General features: G+C 46.5%; 3 protein-coding genes across 4 annotated transcripts in view; 2 read left to right on the forward strand and 1 right to left on the reverse strand.

The window, feature by feature from the left end:
* The window catches only part of Mau2 (Mau2 sister chromatid cohesion factor), a 33,494-nt gene extending 29,482 nt beyond the window's left edge, over positions 1-4,012 (forward strand). The window contains exons 16-17 of one of the 2 annotated variants that reach the window (XR_013313379.1): positions 1,654-1,838; positions 2,507-3,532. Coding sequence is in view for 1 of the 2 variants with exons in the window: in XM_077658709.1 (XP_077514835.1) it covers positions 1,654-1,713 (60 nt within the window). In the remaining variant the exon portion in view is untranslated. Of the gene's footprint in view, positions 1-1,653 lie in introns of both variants that reach the window. The other variant, XM_077658709.1, reaches the window with a different exon arrangement.
* Positions 4,013-4,228: 216 nt separating this feature from the next.
* On the reverse strand, positions 4,229-5,150 carry mRpL54 (mitochondrial ribosomal protein L54). Its single transcript, XM_077658712.1, has 2 exons — positions 4,991-5,150; positions 4,229-4,845 (listed from the first exon to the last, which is right to left on the reverse strand). The coding sequence occupies exons 1-2, from the start codon at positions 5,106-5,108 to the stop codon at positions 4,430-4,432; spliced, it is 534 nt and encodes a 177-aa protein (XP_077514838.1). The 5' UTR covers positions 5,109-5,150; the 3' UTR covers positions 4,229-4,429.
* A 186-nt stretch (positions 5,151-5,336) lies between these two features.
* Positions 5,337-18,413, forward strand: IntS14 (integrator complex subunit 14). Its single transcript, XM_077658710.1, has 4 exons — positions 5,337-5,780; positions 13,168-13,338; positions 15,803-16,156; positions 17,304-18,413. Exons 1-4 carry the CDS (start codon positions 5,619-5,621, stop codon positions 18,054-18,056), a joined length of 1,440 nt encoding a protein of 479 aa, XP_077514836.1. The 5' UTR covers positions 5,337-5,618; the 3' UTR covers positions 18,057-18,413.
* Positions 18,414-19,611: the final 1,198 nt, after the last annotated feature.

A 19,611-nucleotide genomic window follows, 5' to 3' on the forward strand; every position in this document is an offset into this window, starting at 1 on the left:
GCTGCAGGACGAACGTCTCCACATCCTCGACCTTCCTGTGCACGTCATCGGGGACATCTTTGCAGCGCCCGAGGAATGATTGGGTCTTCTCTAGAAAGACTAGGACATCCGAGCTGGAAACAATCTCTTCCTCTTCGTGCGCTGATCCAGTGTTGGCATCGTCTTTGTCACTACTACATTCTTCTTGCTCACGCACTTGATTCACGATGTCTTCGGTGGTGAGCTCCGCGGATGTAGCCGCCGCGCTGTCGCTATCCACATAATTCAAAAGTCGCTGTCCACGGTAGTTGCCCAGCCGCAGACGTTTTCTTGAGGGAGCCAGCTGCGACACTCGATGTAGTTTTACGATCTTGTCCCGATCTTGGAACATCGTTGCTATTGTTGACGGTGTAATGCCAAGCTCCCTGCACAAGTCCGCTTGCTTTTTTCCAGCAGCTGCGACAGAATGTCCGCTTTTTCTTTAAGCGAAAACTGGCGTCGCTTCTTTTTAACGCGGGGGCCAGGAGAACTCATTGTCAGCAAAGCTAATGCACAACACAATCACAGCGCCGATAACTTCGCAGATCCTAACGTTCGCTGTCGACGTGGTGACACTGCGCTGAATAGGCTTAAGACTGCTGCGCAGTACGTATGTGACCACACGCTGGGTGGATGATAATGGCCTTACCCTTTGTATCGGGCGGCAGCTCGCGCCGCCTCGTGTGATGGCGATACCGCTGGGGCTGTATCCGTTGCAACGAGTTCCCCAGCGCATAGCTGATGCTTCGGATGATGATGACAGGCGTCAGCTTCAGGGATTTGGTACGGAACTTCGTAATAACGAAGCGTTTTGCGACGAATGCGAGATTAAATTACATACGTTATTCTGAAATATTCGGTAATTTGAAATTCGTAGTACTGAAAGTTTTTTACATTGAAAGTATAGGCATTTTGGCGGGGATTTTAAAAAAATTCGTAAATCTGAAAATTTCGTTAATCTGATGTTTGTAGTAACGAGATTTTACTGTATAATGATCCAATTCTTTGGATTTGTCAATTCCCCCGTTGCCCCTGTGCAAAAATAAACCATATATAATGATAAGATTATCGGCGAACTAATGGATACAGTGGTAGGATTCTGGCCACCCAGAAGGTGTTTACCACCAAAATTTGTCTGAGAGACAAAGTTTGATAAAAAAAATAATATACTTTGTAGAGGATGACGTAAAAACTCTGCAAATGGTCGACCTTGTGCGGTGAAGTCCGTGCGGAAACGTTGCGTACGGCCTTGGGAAGCAAGCGCTGTTATCATCACAATTGCCGGAGGAAGGGGGGAAGAGCTTGCTTGGCCGCCGCTGCGCAACACTTTCTCATGCAAATGTAGTTTCTGCCCGTTTGTGCGTTTGTGAACTGGGTAAATATGGTGGTGACTAAGCGCAAGGCAATGTCTCTGAAAACACCTACATGCATGGGGGACTACATGGGTGTTTTTTCTTTTCTTGGCAGTCCAGATGTAACAGTAATCGGTTTTTAACAATCGGATTTTCCGGTTTTCTCAATATCGTTATAAGTGGATTGCACTGTACTTGAAGGCATTGAATCAGCCTTCTTATGGTATTTTAAGCATTGCTCATTGCCAGTATGCTGAAACTTGTTTTTGTTCTTTGATTGCAGTGGATTGATGGAGAGCCTCCTGTTATGAACACAGCATCAACCAGCTCTGCAATTCCATGAGTGGCTTTGACATAGTCGAAGTAGAAGTCTTATGGATGGATGGCAGAAATCCTACGGAAGGGCACCTTGCCACTCAGAAACTTCTTACGAATTTGGAGCCTCAGCCACCCGCTTTTCACATGGCTGTACGATGCTTTTCCCATTTCTTTCTACCTGGTAATTGGTTGTACACGGAGACAGTCTCAGCTGTGCCGGTTCTAGACATTGTGTCATTTTTGTGACACCTGGCTATCTAAGATAAGGTCTGCTACATGTGATGTAGCAGACCTTATCTCAGATAGCCAGGCATCACAAAAATGTTGATGGTCCTGCTTAATTATGACTATTGGCTGCTACAAGGTATTTCATTTTGTATGAAGATAAGTTGAAACCATTCATTTCACTAAATCGCTCTGCATAATCCCTGCCATTTATATGCTTACTTATATGTGTATCTTTCGTTTTTAACGCTATTTCATATGAATGTACATCTCTAGAGGAGGACGCCAAAGTAAGCTGCTCAGTTCGAGTTGGGCAAAAGTAGCAACAGCGCAAGGACGTTAACGAGGAAAGGACAGCATAGGCGCAGACTGCCAACTGAAAGCTTTATTGCTTGAGCGCAATATACACTTGTGGAAAACACGTTATTCTGAAAACACGTTATCTTTCACAGTGCTGTACATAGATCTTTGCTCTTTTTGCTTTTTTTCCTGTCCTTTTTCTCTCTTGGTCTTTCTTTGTGTTGTGTTCCACTTTTTTTTTTTCATCTTAGTCAAAATAATATGGAACACTGGTGTTTGACCTTTTCTTACAGATTCCATATGAAGGCGTCTCAGGTTTTCACGAGTGTACACCTGCGGCATTTGTTGGTAGGATTTTTATTGCTGAAACATGTTCTATAATATTACGGCCGTGGTTGTGAATATATTGCATTCCTGCACTAAAATTTTTTTTTTGTTCATAGTTAGCAACCTTACTTTTTTCCCCTTTTTCATTCACATCGTTACACTTCCCTTTCACTTGTATCTCTCAAGTGTAAAGCTTTTGCTTCATATGTTCAAGGTTCAGATGACTGTAAAGGTTGTTTTTCACTACATACACAACATTAAGAATGCTACTTTGGTGAACTATGGCTTGAAAATTTGCCTTCAGTACGTAAAAATATTTGCAGAATGTGCAACCTCATTGTTTGTGTGTGCTGTTAGCACTTCCACCAGAAAAATTTTTGTTCTACTGTTCAGATGACATATTGTTTTGTCTGCCATGAAAGAATGCGTTTATAGTAGCCTGTTCAGCTGGAAGCTTTTATACAAATATACACTATGTGGTCAGTATATCCATTTACTCTCCTGCAACATAACCCGTCCATAAAAGCAATTGCTACAGAGCTCGGTAAGAGTTTGTTATTTCCTGTGCATAGACTTCTCAGGGCAAGCGATAACCCTTTGTTTGAGATGCATTTTCAGACCATATAGCCTCACAAACGCTTATGTGTACATTTTGTCTTACATAGTTTTTATCCATAGCTTCTTACCTGGGTGCCTCTTCCTTGTGAAGCATTGTATGGTTATACGTAAACGTTCACAGTTCTTTATTATTGTACATTGTACAGATGTGTAATGAAGCTCATGGAACTTGACTAGACAGTCTCAGTGGCACTATGATGTGCTCATAGCACTGTACTGTCATTTTGTACAGTTTATTCATTACATTTTAGACTAGCGTTGTTCACATATAGTACTTATTTACCAGAAGCAGGCACACCTAGTGCAATGACTTGTATGTGTACGAATATTCCCTATGTCAAGTGTTCAAATAAAACAGAAGGCTTATACCTGCCTCTCAAGGGTTACTGAAGTTATGCATACATGGTATGCACAGCCCACGTGCTGCTAGGAAATTTGGTGTGGACCAGTTGGTATGAAAATTAGTGCAGTAAAATGTTTGCGGTCCATATTTTGTGTAAGCTGCAGTAAAATATTGGAAAAGACTATATTGGTAAAATATTGGCAATTGACTAAGTACAATAATTTAACACTTCACTGTGCTTCATGCACAAAGCCCCTTCCTTCCATCACATTGCCAATGGTGGCAACGACTCTTGACCATAAACACATTATAGAACCCTTGGGCACTGTTGATTATTATTGTAAAGGTGAAGACAGCTGCATGTCATGCAATTAACAGTGACCATAAATAAGATGGGTAAGTTCATGTACACAAAAGAGCAACTGAACAATTATTGCATTGCTCAGGTAGCATGTGTAATTTGCTACTATATTACAGTATAATGTAATACTGTTTGAGTGGGTGCGATTCATTTATGTTCACACTTTGCTAACCGCATCCGGTTCCATTGGGTCTTGCCATTGAGCCAAGGAATGTTGGATGGGGTACTTCAGTAAAGCGACACAGCTCTTTGGGGAACTATGTAAGTGTTTTGAATGGCCCCAACATGTGCACAGATTACGCTCCAGATCGTCAAAGGTTACTCCATGATGTCTCTTGGCAGCATTATTGGAGTGGAGTGCAAAACTATGGTTGCACACGGTATTTTTTTATTAAAACATGCGCCCTCAGTAAGCAGCACAAAAGAACTAATGAAACAAGTTGAACATGCGGCACCTCTTAAATGAAAGAAACTTCGCCTCTTTTTTTTTTCTCGCACTTCCAACCGTTGCAATGGGCAACGGTTCTCCAGAAGGGTCGCGAGTCTATCGCAAACATCGAACAGCAATCACTTGTCGAGCCTGTTGCGTTTGAGCTGTTCTTGGTAAGCATACAACGGCGTGCCGGGGTCGTAGTAATGCGACGCCAGCGCACGGAAACGTAAGGCCTTGAGCTTCCGCATTTTTTCCTTCTCGTTGATGCGCATCCGAATCTTGGGCGCCTTACTCCGCATCTTGTTTTGGTGCAAACGTGCTCGCCGATGTAGCGACTCCCAGTACTCTGTAGTGTTTGGGTCCATCTCTGAGAGCGGCGGAGGCCCATTCAGAGGCAGGTCCCACAGCCAAGACGGGTACGCGTCGTCAGGACCTAGTTCGACGTCTTGGCCCTCCTTGAATATGTTGCTGCCGCTGCAAAAGCGTACCAGCTTTTCCGGATCAGTCTCTACTGGTAGTTTTTTCTTCTTGGTTTGAATGTTCAGGCCCGCTGCAAGCAGAGATAAGCTGTTAACGCAAAAACAGCGTGACAACACCAACAAACTCGATACAAGCTTCGTCTTTCATCTACCGCGGTACCACGAGGGCCAATTTAGGCCGGAAAAAGAAATGGTGGTGAGAGAAACTGTTGTTACCTGCTGCTGCTGCAATTGCTTTCTTTGCGTAGCTTCTTGTGGATGACCATTGCAGCACGTGCCACGAATAACTGCAGTTTATCCGCTGCAAAGACCGCACAAGCATGCAGACAGCCATTTTCGCACGTCTTGACTTGATCTGGCTTGCAGCTCGATGTAAGTACGGGCATGTAATAGGTAAGAACGTTGCTCATGGAGGCACCTGCAGATATATTGATCTTTATATTTATATTATTTCTCATCATTAGAAGTTTTAGCGGAGGAAAAGGGGCTGCGCAGCGAGGCGGGTTATGCAACGCAAACGAGGAAAAAGCCAGAAACTTTTATGCTCGTAGGCGATCCAAGCATGCGTCCAAGCCATCCAGCGGAGATGCTGTGCGCGCATTTCTAGGGAGCCTAGTGCGCGGAAAGATGCGGGTGATCGGCAGCGCACAAGTTGTGGCTGAACTGTAGTGATTTTGAGTATTACTAGTATGTTATCGATACTGGCTTAACGGTCAGTAATAGATGGACTTTCCGTGGGAACATCAGATGTTCACTGCGCTTCGTTTAAGTTTTGTGTGCTGTGTCGGCGGGTAGGATTTTTCCCAAGACTGTGACGTCTGAAAAACTGTCGCTGTTCTCCAACATGCCGACAGTTATCCTGCTTGATGTTTCGCTGTCAATGTGCCGGCCAGTGACGACGTCTGACAGCTCGGAATCGCTCCAGCTTCGCCAACTGGCAGTGCATGGAATCAATGCTTTCCTCGATCATATGGCACAACACTGTAAACTGGAGTTCTGCGCTCTGGTATGTGAGGTCTTTTCTGTCATCGAGCGCGTTTCGGATTCATAATCTATAAAGCTGCCGTGCTGCTTGGCTGATAGCGGTTTTCTGGCGATATTGCCATTTCCTCACTGGTCGCACCGCGCCGGGCTTTTTCAAGTGCAGAGTGGCTCATTGGCGTTGTAGTCTCGTTCTGTACTTTTCTCTATATGGCAGTTAAAAAAAAGGAACGAAAAGAGATGTCATTCGACTACGTGTTTCAGTGCATGTGATGAGCATAATAGTGAACGCGTGGAAACTAGTAATAGCTGCCTCATAAAAACCTAGTTAAAATTTTGATAATAGATGATGCAAAATAATCACCGTGTGATAATTCTGCTGCAAATATAGTATTGTGCGTTTTTATCGCGAATACTTAAAAAATTTGCCCGCCTCAACAGCTGGCTCATTTGCCGTGACACTGCACACAGAGCTTGCGTATTATGGTAACTTTTGTATCGTAGCAAGTTTGACAACGGTACTTACTTAGTTGAGCCGTGCATGATGCGAAAACATAATCGTCTACGTAGAGACCGGCAACCAAAACCCGCAGACGATGCTTTTTTTTTTTGCTGAAGGGCGGCAGTGGCGCCACCTTATTTCGGCAGTCGAAAGCGTCACGACAAGGCCGCCGAGGCGAGCGTTGCAAGAAGCGCGGGCCCTTTGAATATGCCGTTCCGGCCGTTTCGTCTGCTTCAACTGAAGCGCTTACAACATTTTCGGCTAACTGAGAGGAGAAAAAATCAGAACAGCTGATTTGACGAGGCTTTACCTTTCAAAGAATATTGTTTACAACGCTCGTCTCGGCGGCCTTGTCGTAACGCTTTCCACTGCCGAAAACAGATGGCGCCACTGCCGCCCTTCAGCGAAACAGCGTCGTCTGCGGGTTTTGGTTGCCGGTCTCTACGTAGACGATTATGTTTTCGCATCATGCATGGCTCAACTAAGTAAGTACCGTTGTCAAACTTGCTACGATACAAAAGTTATCATAATACGCAAGCTCTGTGGGCAGTGTCACGGCAAATGAGCCAGCGGTTGAGGCGGGCAAATTTTTTCAAGTGTTCACCATAAAAACGCACAACACTGTATAGAATGTTGCTAATATGCAGCAGTGGGCAGTGGACTGAACAACGAATAACAACTGAGCTTTTTCAAGCATTAATTTTTGCGTTACGAGAAGTCGGATTATTCCTGGTGAGGGTGAAGGAATCACCTGAGGTCCCTGTTTACATAAGACCAGATGTGGCACTTCTAAGAAATGATTCTGTTGCCAATGCTTGTCTTTCTTGAGTCAGTTGTGAACTGAATGTATGAAGACTGCAAACAGATGCATAAACACAAAAATGAAGTAAGGGACCCCACCCCATTGGTTTTCAGTGCTCATGAGCAAGGAAAAAAAGGAAACCAAGCAAGGGAAAACGAATAGTCGTTCAAACTCATACCCAAAAATTCTGGGCAAGCACATTTTTTAAAACTGAAAGCTGTTTATGAACAGCCTTTTCGCATGTCTTAGTACTGAACCATAACAATCAGCATATGCACCAATCCCTCTTTGGGGCGCTTGTATTTTTATGCTGTTAAATGTCTAAAAACGCACCCCATTGGTTTGCTGTGGCAGTCTTAACTACAAGGTGCTAATTGTTTCTTTGCTTGGTGCTTCTGTTGTAGTATAATGGTGGTATTGTATGCAGGGAAAATTAGTCATCGTCATTGACTAGGGCCCGTCACATTAAGAAGGTCGGCTTTGCAGATGTGTGCATTCTCAGCACTATGGCGGCTGCTTTACAAGAAATCGACATCTGATAAGATGGGAGAGTGGTAACTAAAACAGAGGTTTTAAATGCATACACCACCCATTGAGTATTCTGACATAATTACTGGGCATCAGGCAAGTATACTCCATCTCACAAGTTGTTTGCAGCGCTGTGAAGGCTGTGGCGATCTGAGCCAGTCAAAACAATGTGCGCTGCAATAGGTGTTCCTTCGTTCCTTTCAACCCGCGACTGGTGGCTCCATCACTGGGAAGGAAAGAGCATCAGTGTCCAGCTGCTGCACGCAGGAGACTCGGCTGTCTCGGTGCATGCCATGTTTACGATTGGCGGCACACCACTTCGCAGCAGGCCTCTACGGACTTTCTCTGCTAATTTAACCAGTGAATGAAACTCCCGCTGTAGTTTCAAAACACCATCCTGAACAATGTTTTCAATTACTGCTGTAATCGTTTAAAAAAGAGTCACAACACTGCTCAAATATTTGAGGGATTATTTGTTGGCTCCCTTGGCCCTGATTGGATGCGAGAGAGCTTCTACCTTTTACAGTGCTGCAAACGACTTCTGATATGAATAATAGGTGTTATTTTCTCGCCCTTCTGATCCTAATAGAAGTAATGTGCTTTAACATAATTTATTCCGACCAGTAAATATAAGGTGAAAATAAAGCGATTTGATTTGATTTATTCTGAGAGAGTGCTTTTATGTTTAATTGAGGGATCTGACACTAGGAGGATCACTGAGGTGCTGTTTCACACAAATAAGTTCATTATATATATATAACAGGCAAACAACAAGCAGTGCAGAGAAAATCTGATACATGTCATACTTGTGATGCAACAACTCACAGCATCAGTGAACAAGGAGTTGGCACTCCATAGCTGGTACCTATAAATGCACAGAGTGGCACTTGATGTACTCTGGCAGTAAATTGTCACCCAAGTCCAATGTTCCTTTGGTGAAAGCTTGCTGGCTAATTGGCCCCAAACCACATCGTGATACAACATCGTGATACATCGTGATACAACGCCGGATCTGGCCTTTACGACCTCCGGAGTTAAAGCGACTTGGTGTCACACTCACGAAAACTTTGGGAGTGATCACTTCGTACTCGAAATCGTAATACACGAGCCCACCAGGCAATGTACGCGGCCAGCTCAGGTGATTGACTGGGACTCCTTCCGGACGCACAGGAAACAGCAGGACAAATTTCCCGCTATAACTGATATCAAGGCGTGGACAACCGAAATTGTCAAACAAGTGGCCGACGCCACTCAAACCGTCGAGTTAGAGGACAGTATCCCACACTGCAACCGCTACTACGCCCATCTGTGGGAGCGCTAGAAGTCGCTCGAAGCTCTACTTGCCACTCGGAAATGGGACCGCAATATCCGACGTAGACTGGCGCGCGCACATACGAATATCGAGAAATATGCAATAGAACTCACTCGACAGAGCTGGCACAACATATGTGACCAGATGAACAACACTCCAAACGCTCGTAAGACGTGGAACCTCCTTCGACATTTACTCGACCCAGCAGGAGGCAAGCTCCAAACACGCCAACAGCTCGAACGAATCTTCCACCAGTATCCTGGCACGTCTGACGAGCTTAAACAAGAGCTTATAAATACTTACATCCGCCCTGAACCAACAACCAACCTCCCTTTCTATCAGGGCGCGGAAAATCTCTGTCTAGACGCTCCGATCACTTTAGCGGAGGTCCGAGCAGAACTCATTCGCCTCAAGCCGACTTCGGCGGCCGGTCCTGACCGCATTTCAAATAAAATGCTTAGGAATCTAGACGCCGCATCCATTCATGCTCTTACCGACTATTTTCAAGAATGTTGGGCCAGCGGTACCATCCCTCAAGAGTGGAAATGCGCCAATCTAGTCCTCATGCCCAAGCCAGGCAAACCACCAACCTTGGCCAACCTCCGTCCCATCTCTCTCACGTCCTGCGTTGGGAAGCTGATGGAACACGTTATCCAGACCAGACTCTCACGATACCTTGAAGACAACCATCTTCTACCAGACACTATGTTCGGCTTCCGCCCTCATTTAGCAGCCCCGGACATTATGCTTCTTCTCCATCATCAGGTAGTCATGAGACGTACACTAGACACGAAAGTCATCGTCGGCCTCGATGTTGCCAAGGCATTCGACAACGTCCTCCATGAAGCGATTCTTCAACAACTTCAAGCTCTCGGTGTACGCATGTATGCGTACATCCGAAACTTTCTCGCCGACCGCACAGTGCAACTTAAAGCCGGCACGGGAGATCCTTCCATCATCTCTCCGGGAAACCGTGGCACGCCGCAAGGCGCCGTACTTTCGCCGATGCTTTTTAACGTCGCACTGATAGGCCTGCCGAAGCTACTGGCCGACATCCCCCACCTGCATCACAGCATTTATGCTGACGACCTCACACTTTGGATCACGCGCGGCAGTGACGGCCAGATTGAAGAGACTTTACAGACCGCGATCGAACGGATCGGAGATTATCTAAGTACAGTTGGCCTCACGTGCTCGGCGACAAAGTCCGAGTATATCATCATTCCTTCCCCGGGACGACGCCCTTCAAAGATACTTCCGGACATCAACCTCCAGGTGCAAGGAAACCCGATTCCTCGAACAGACAACATCAGGATCCTGGGCTTGCATCTACAGGCCAACGGCAGCAACAACATCACGATCCAACGCATCGACCAGTCGGTTGTGCAGATCGGACGCCTCCTTAAGCGAATCTCCAACAAGCATCATGGCATGCGAGAGTCCAACCTCCTGCGCCTCGTTCAAGCTTTCGTCTGCTCCCGCATCACCTACTCTGGACCCTACTTACGTCTCACTCGTGCCGAAAGCGAACGGCTAGACGCGTCACTTCGAAAAGCATACAAGACGGCCCTAGGTCTTCCCATGTCCACAGCTACCCATAAGCTCATGGCTCTCGGAATCTCCAATACCGTGAGCGAACTGATCGAAGCAACCCTCACCGCCCAGTATGAGCGGCTCTCACTCACACACGCTGGCCGAGCGGTACTGCAGCAAGTTGGGATCTCCCCGCTGAGATCGGCCCCAAGTTACGCTGAACTTACATCGGAATATCGCCTAAATCTCCGCATTCGTCCCATTCCCAAACGGATGCACCCGGAACACCACGCCGAGAGACGGGCCGACCGGGCTCGTCAGTTCGAGAAACGCTTCAGCGGACGTCCGGACGTCACGTATACGGACGCCTCTTACCATCCATTGAGGCCAGCGATGGTGGCGGTAGCTCTCGCCCCTCACCGCAGCTGGTACACAGCCTGCAGCATTCGCAATGCAGAAACAGTCACCGCAGCTGAGGAGGTTGCCATTGCGCTCGCGCTAGCCGACCCTAATACCAAAGTCGTCATCAGTGACTCTCAACAGGCTATTCGCAATTACGATGCTGGCCGTATCTCTTGCCAGGCGTTACACATTCTACGTTCTACAGCACCCTCTTCCACATCTCGCTTACTTCTTTGGGCTCCAGCCCACGAGTCGCTCAGCAGAAACGCCCAGGCACACACTCTCGCTCGAGATCTCAGCTGCCGAGCCGAGAGTATGATCAGCCACCCTGCTTCCGCTGACACTAATATCCCACGCGCTTCTCTACTCACCACTTACACGGACATACTCCAGCACTACCGACTCCAAAGGTGCACATATCCTCCCGCACACCGCGATCTAACAAGACGCGAGGCCGTCCAATGGCGCAAACTACAAACTGGCAGCTTCCCACACCCCCTCTTATACAGCAGGATCTTTCCGGAACAGATAGCCCCCATGTGTAAACACTGCTCAACTCCGGCCACACTCATACACATGGTGTGGACTTGTACACATTACAACACAGACAACGCAAACACCCCAGAGACGTGGGAGTCTCTCCTGTGTACTTCCAAGCCAGCAGACCAACGCTGGCTTATCCAGCGCGCGGTGGAGGCTGCGGCATCCCAAAGGATCCCCGCCGACCTCCTCTAAGTCAGCGCAACCGGTCCTTTGACTGGTCCCCTGTTTTTGGGCGCAATAAAAGAGTTTACCTACCTACCCCAAACCACATTAATGTCCACATCCATGTTATTTCCCATGTCCGCATTATTGTCCATTGGAGATGCTGTACAGTATCTGCAGCTGATGATGTCTTTTTCCGCTCTGACATGACCCACTGTGTCCTGCTTAGAGGCAGTGCGAGACACCTTTTGAGTATTGTAAACTCACTGTAAAGCATGAAGGTGTGCATATAACATTAGCATAGTTCTAAGCAGGAAAATTGTGCAGCCTTTGCATTAAAAAATTAATGGGGATTTGCTCAGCTAATCCAGGATACACAAAGCGAAAGATGCCGGCATTCACTGTGTTCATTGGCGTTGGCGTTGACAACGTTCTAGACGGCGATGGCTTTGAGGAAAGGAAGGGCGCATAACTGGCTCCCTGGATATGTGGATGCCTCATTCGTGCTTTAATACATGTGGTGGGCCTTAGCGCTGACAGCGTTGTCGCTAACATGCGGCACTGCAGCAATAGCTAGCTAGGCTGCAGCGTTCATTTGGTGATCAATCTCTTGCGGTCAACCATTAACTGCATGCCACTTCCCAGCGTGGCAGGGAGGACGCGCTTCCTATCCAGTGTGCGGAGCGCAATCAAAGCAGGCTTTTGCAGTTGGACACCAATGCCACGTACATGAAAGCGAGATTGAGGTCTCCACTGACTCACGAAGCCGGTTGTGTGCCTTTCCTTTCGTGAAAATGAAGGGCCTTTGCTAAATTGCCAACGCCAATGAACTCTATGAAAGCCAATGAACTCTATGAACGCCAGTGAACTCTATGAACGTGGTCCCCTCACTTGTTTTCTTTGGTTTTTGAGGAAAGGAAATGGCACAGTAACTGTCCTGCATATCATATCTCGGTGGAGCCTAAAACATATCTTGGTGGAGCCCTAAAGGAAGGGATAAAGAAGGGAGGGAAAGAAAGAGAAAACTGAAAATTGAAAGTTGGATTTTGAGGAAAGGCGCAGCAGCGGCGGAACACCTGTGGCTCAAGTGGTGCATGCCCAGTAGTGAGTAGGGAGCAAGAGAGGGAGAGAAATATCCATGGTGAGGGGCCCGTTGTGACATCATGTGCCTTCTCGGAGCACCACCACGGCGATTTCTCGCGAGTTCGCGGCCAGTAAAGCTTTCGCTTTAAAAAGCCAACCGCTGCGGTGGTCCAGTGGTTATGGTGCTAGGCTGCTGACCATAAAGATGTGGGTTCAGTCCCGGTCGTGGTAGTCACACTTTGATAGAGGCGAAATGCTGGAGGCCTATGTACTATGCAATGCAAATGCACGTTGAAGAACACCGGATGGTCGAAAATTTCCGTTGCCTTTCACTACTGTGTTCTTCATAGCCTGAGTCTCCTTGGGGCGTTAAACCCGGAAACCAACCATTTCAAAAGCTAGCACACTCAACATGTGTGCAGAGTTCTGGCAGTTTTCACATGTGGAGAAATGCGTGTGGACACACTTAACGCAACTTTGTAGTGTGTGCAAAGCAGTGCATTCCTCATTTTACAATGCAAAATGGCTGGGTTGCCATGGCGTAGGTGGTGTTCTCATCACTATGGGAGCTGGTGGTTCCATTCACACGTGACACCGAAAGCCTCAAAGCAGCCCTGGTGCAGATGGAATGCCGCGACCGTACCGACCTCAACCTCGGCTTGCAAGGAGCACGACAAGTTCTGCTTGACGAGTGGGGTTCCGCCATGCCAGCACAGGTTTGTGCCAGAATAGATGATCCTTGCTGTTGCCAGCAGGCTGCTGCTACTCTCACTTTCAGTCACATGCATGCTGTTTAACTCCCGTAGCAGTACCAGTGGCACTTGGCAAAAATGTTGGCATCGCCTGTGTGAAGCCTTTGCACGTGAAGCCTCCATCCTCCATAAGTGCCACTTAACTCGCCACAGAACTCCACCCTACACAAGGCCTCTGCCCACTAAAAACCCACATAGCAACGGAACGAAAAGCGACGGTGAAATCGAATTCAGGGATGCCGTGGGAAAGCCAACCCCTTCAGAAGTACCACCCGCCCACCTTTGCCAACCTTCACCCTGTCGCCTCAGCTCTATATGAAGCCTCGGCTTAGAGTAAACATTAGAGTAAAAACATCAAAGCGATCATGGAGGGTAAATCCAACTGATCGCAGCTTTCTCACATCAGGTGTCATGATTGTCCTATCAATTTTTCTGCTGCCTCTTATTCGGAAGTAAATGTTTTGAATCAGTTCTGCGCTATGTTCTTCAGTTTCGGATGATGTTCGCTTCAATTTGCCAAGAATGAGAGCTAAATGCATTTCATGCTTAAAAGGCATATGAAATTGTTTTGAAACTGGCTATCAAATGTGTGCATTATGTAGAGTAAATGCCTTGAGCGTGGATGCTATGTACTAGTCCTAAAAAGTGAGCTGATAATTTGCAAATAATTTTATGAACGGCGACCACCAACTCCGGTCTTTCGCTCAAATCCTGCCTTGCAATGGCATTTGCCTTCTTGATGTCAGTAATGATGTCAAAGAAAGGTAAAGAATCCAGTCAAGGGGCCTGAGCAGGGTCTCATAATTTATTTTTTATTTTTTCTGGCTCACTCCAGTATCTGAGCTGCGAGACAAAAAGAAGGTGGTCGTTTTTAACTTCCAATATTTCTAGCAGTACATATGCTAAATTGGAAACTTTTGTGAGATTATAGTGGGTGCTTCACTATCAGTCACTCTTTCGCTTTTCTTACCCTCTGTGCAGACCGTTTCAGAGACTCTTTAATAGTGCGCATTGCCATTGGGAGGTCTGATATGTGGTTGTCGAAAATGGCAACTAAGAAAGATGCGAGTTTCATCGTCATCATTAGCCTGACTACACCTACTGCAGGGTAAAGGCTTCTCCCATGTTTCTCCAATTAATCCTGTCCTTTGCCAGCTGCGGCCACCGTATCCCTGCAAACTTCTTGATCTCATCCACCTACCCAACTTTCTGCCGCCCGCGACTACGCTTGCCTTCTCTTGGAATCCACTCGGTTAACCTTAAGGACCAGTGGTTATCTTGCTTTCGCATTACATGCCCTGCCCAAGCTCATTTCTTCCTCTTGATTATGAACTTTGATTTACATAAATATGTGGGGACAAGTTACACATCTGTAATCGAAAACATCAACATCCTTGTTCTTTGAAATTTCCGTTATGGTTATATGCAGCATGGTTGATGTTTGCATCAAAAACCCCCAAAGTGCTGGTTTTGGGAAAAATGCCCATATTACCAGGAATCCTGATCAATACAATAAAGTGTGCACTAATTATGTGAAAGCCTTATGCCATGGCCTGAGGAATTGACAAAATAAATATTGAAAGAACAATGCGGTGACTATACAACTCACAGTTGTTTGTCTGCAGCATGCTTGTAAAGACTTTAGAACAGGGCAGAAGCTACGCAGTAAACTGCAGTGAACAACGCCATGCCATGTTAGGGATGCACAATGAAAGAAATGAAGTAGTGATAGTGGCATTGTCTTAAAAGGCACTGTTCTTCAGAAGCAAGAAGTCAAGAAGTTCATTTACATTGTGAAATGATCCAGTGCTGTTTCATGGTGAGTTTGTGCATTGTTAGTAATAGTGCTACTTTTTAAGCGTCCATAGCTACAATATTAGTTTAGAGTGCACACAACAAGTTTAACAATGTGAAATGCTCATTAACTGCACTTTTAGTACTAACTGGAGGAGTGGTGTGGCTGTGTGTTTAATGTTCAAGTGTGCTAACACAGGTAAGGGTTAAGCCTTACTTGTGCCATAATATGCCATTAGAAGGGTTTAAACTTGTAGGTTGGCATCATTTCATCATCTCACTGCGGATTGGCACTCTAAGCATACAGACGCTTAACTGCAGTGGTAATAAATACAGCTATTTACTGATACATAATCCACTTTTTGCATGGCAGTGCTGTGCATGTGCATTTACCTTGATGGACAAATTACAAAACATTTTGGAAGTTTTAGAAAAGAAAATCATCATAGACATAATTTGGTGGTGTTGTATTTTGCCTACCAATGTGTCACCAGTTACTTGTTCTTTACCTGGTTAGAGCTTCCATTACAATTCCCAACAGTCCTGGCCTGTGACTCCCAGAAAAGTAAAGAAATGAAGCCTATGGGTTGCGTTGCACAGTTATTCAGTGTTTGTTGCTATAATGCGACTACAGGTGATCCTTGTTACCGATGGTGCCTTGGGCGGCTGGCGGGGCTCTGAGGACGGGGGTCCAGGACGGTTGCAGGCCGTCTGCCTACACCCCGCCACCGGCGCCCCACCTCCGGCACTGGGTCCCTTGGGACGTCTGGCTCAGCGAACAGGTGGTCGCTTGTTCCTGCCGGAAGGTGGCCTGTCGGTCCGTAGTGTGCAGCAGGCCTTCCTGAACCTTGCACAGGCACAGTATGCGCCATTTCACGGTGTGCTGCGCTGTGGCCAACTCTGGTCCAGTGTCAGTCTCTGCCCTCCACCAGAGCCCCAGAAGAGGTCGCAGGACTTTGGCTGGGTTCACCCTTCCAACACCATCCAGGTAATATGTGCAGAGTGTGTAAGGCCAGAGTTGCTGAACATTATTGTGGCTCTGCTTCCTTTCTGTTGTGACCTGAATTGAGTGCATTTTGCAGTGTGAAGCCAAAGGGCAAAGATTATGTAACATGCAATGGGCACGGCTATATTTTTACGTGAAGAAAATAACAACAGCATGCAGCCTTCTTATATGCTGTGGTAAGTTAGTAGAAAGAGGTTTTTAGAGAGAAAAAAAAAAGAAGGGCATTATAGGTTGTGAGCCTCTGCATATGTAGTTTTGATGGCTCTTGCCTTGTGTAGCTGTGTACCACTGGTGGCTTTCCGCCAAAATCACATTGTGAGGTTTGACCCATACTTTACTCAGAGGCAACTGCCTTGGATGCATTATCTTTTTTCTTTGTAGTGGTTCTTCCTGGGCATCTGAGTCTCAGCTGAGGCTTTCTAATCTATGCACATTAGCTAGCTCCTATGCACAAAGAACACGTGCAGTCAGTACTACACAGGGTTTGCAGACATATAACACAATGACACAGGAAAATAGACCTTTGCCCAAAATCAGGCATTTATTGTGTTCTCATGGCTGCTGCGGTTGTCGTGGCTATTGGAGGCTGCAACCATTTGACTTGAGCTGTGTGGCTGACTGGGAAAGAAGGCAAGAGCAAATGAGGGAAGGGGAGAAAGTTTACTCAGGCCATCTTGGTGTTGCAGTTCAGAGTTTCTCTGCGGTAAAGGCCGGTTGCCACTGATCTCAGCATGCCTGCCAGCCATCTAATTTGCCTGTTGGTGCTGATTTCTATGGCCACCTGGTGCTAAACACTTGTGACCAGTTTCAGAGAAGAGAGGGTAAATGAAGCTAATGAAGCTGAGTCCTTGTGCATTGGCAGAGAAGGAAGGGACTTGCTTGCTTCAAGTATGGCACATCTCATAAAGAGGAGAAACTACAGCACTCCATAATTCGTCCTACAGGCTGCGTTTCGACGGGCTTGTCTATGCCGATGGCACCGCTATGGACCCTAATCTTGCAGGAAAAGACCTGGGTCGAAACCAATAAGAATAGCTTGCGAGCCAACTTTGTTCCTTGGTTTGGGCCTCAGTCCTATTTTATGTATTAGTGCTAACCTACCGTCCTCATTTCTGTTGTCACCCTTCAGGTGTGTGGCTTCCTCGGGCTGCAGCAGATAGCCAATCCACCCACTTTATCTCGGCACTTAGTGCTCCCGGCACCTGGTCCCGAAGAAGCACGGACCACTGAACCAAAGGAATCAGGAGGACGCACGGGTGAAGAGGAAGAGGACAACGACGAGGGCAAGCAGCCATCTTTCTGTGTACTGCTGCACGGCAGCCTCAAGGTTGAGGGCATGGTTGCCCTCTGCCAGCTGGGGCAGGATTGGTATGGCATGCTGTACTCCTGGGCTGACAGCAAGAAGAAGTCGAATCTCATGCTGTCCTATTTTGAGCCAGGACTCGAGTCAGTGCCATGGCTTGGGAAGCTCAACCACTTAGGACCCCAAGCTCTGGCTCCTTTGGGTAGCGAAGCACTTCCCGTCAAGTCAAACGACAAGCACAGCTATTCGCACAACTCAGTTGTCTGGATCCGCCAGTCGGACCTGCAGGCAGACATCCAGAAGATTCTAAGGCATGCTAGGAAGCTGCCAGAAAAGACAGCAAACTTTTACAAGGAGTTGAACCGTCTGCGGCGTGCTGCTTTATCGCTTGGGTTTCACGAGCTCTTGGAAGGCATGGCCACAATCCTGGAGCGGGAGTGCACCCTGCTTCCAGGCTCAGCCCATCCAGATGCTGCCCTGCAGCTGAGCCACGCATCGTCATTTCTGAGGGGCCCCAGCTGCAAGGATTACACAGCTTCATTGACACCGCTCCGCACAAAGTTTTCATCTCAAGACTGATGGGCAGAAATCTTTGTGTCAGAATGCATAGGTAGGACAGATAGACTTTTCGTGATGAAGTAGTGCAGCAAGACGTAAAAAGGCATGGAGCAAGGAGCCACATTGGTAAAGCACTGCCATAATGAAGTTTTTACTTTCAAATAAAGTGTCCACCGAATGTTTTGTCATTTTATGCTGCTGATATCTGATTTTTAACGAGGAAGTTTAAGCTTAAATGCTATTCCACAATTTCATTGTCTTTTCCCTGACAGCAAGCAGACCAAAGAGAGTTCATGTTGGATTACAGCCAAGTACTTCATAACAGCTTGTAAATAACAACATATAGTGCAATAAAGATGCCTTAGAGCTGTAGTAGTACTTTATTTAGACAGCTATTAAACGCCCAGCTGTTATGCTGGTATTTCAAGCATGAACTTGCGTGTGTTAGTAGACCCCAAGCTCGGGCTGTTTTACAAAAGTCTGGTTTCTTGTTTTCCCAGAGCATCCAGTCTCCAGTGGATATTCATGACGCCTTGTGGGCACATATGGACAAGATGAACGAGTGCAATGCTAAGTGGAAGTTTTGTTTGCAGAAGCTCTTTATTAGTGGTCACATTGCTATGAGTTCTGCAGCAATATTTTCGCACCATTACAGTAGATGATTGAGTAGTATATTAATATAAATAATTTAACACCAACATATCACGCCTGCTGGACGCTAAATGATTTCCAGTCATGGTTGCATGTTGTAAAATGTGCTATATAGAGATCTGTTACGTTCTTCAGAACTGACCTGCCTATAGAAAAAAAAAAAGATTGACAAGGTGATTGTGGAATGTGATGTGAAAAAGCTGTGATAGCAGTTGGATTTATCCTCTGATTAATTTGGTGCTTTTGCTCTGATCCAAGGCTTCACACACAAAAAAATTTTTCTGGAGAGTGAAAGTGGGCGGTGTGTGGGTGTGCAGTCCTTTAGTATGGGGTAGGGGCAGTGTGTGGTGGTGGCTGATGGGTGGTGCTTCTGGTGGGCTGGTGGATTTTGCACTGTGCCTTTGAATTCATTTTGCCTTCGTTTCTTCGTTCCGCTCCTGCTTGGGTTTCTAGTGGGTAGCAGCTTTGTGGAGCGTGGAGGAAGGTGTGTTGGTGCAATGGTGGGTGGCACTTCTAGAGGGTAGAAATGAGTGGGGGGGTTCAAGAGTCCGTGGATGAGCGGTGTTTCTGGAAGGCAGAGGCCTCGCTCACTGAGGCTTCGCATAGGCAACACCGGCATTTACTCCAAGTGTCACTGTTACTGCTCTCCCAGTAAAACCAATCAAAATTCATCACTTTTAGCGCTGGGTGAACCACGCATGTTGCTTTATTTTTCCTCACCATACAGCTCCATTCAATTTTCTTCATTTGTAAAAACCGATTGTTGTTTTGGGGTTTGTGGATATATGTTGATAATCGTTTGGCAGTAAGAGACTCCTTTATTACTGAGAGAATTAGATTTAAACATGAGATTTTTTCCCGCCACTCCATAGCCACCATTTCAAAGAGTATGACGTACAGCCTAGCTTCAGAGATCCGTGTAAAA

This window comes from Amblyomma americanum, chromosome 3 (assembly GCF_052857255.1).
Source record: "Amblyomma americanum isolate KBUSLIRL-KWMA chromosome 3, ASM5285725v1, whole genome shotgun sequence".
Lineage (NCBI taxonomy): Eukaryota > Metazoa > Arthropoda > Arachnida > Ixodida > Ixodidae > Amblyomma > Amblyomma americanum.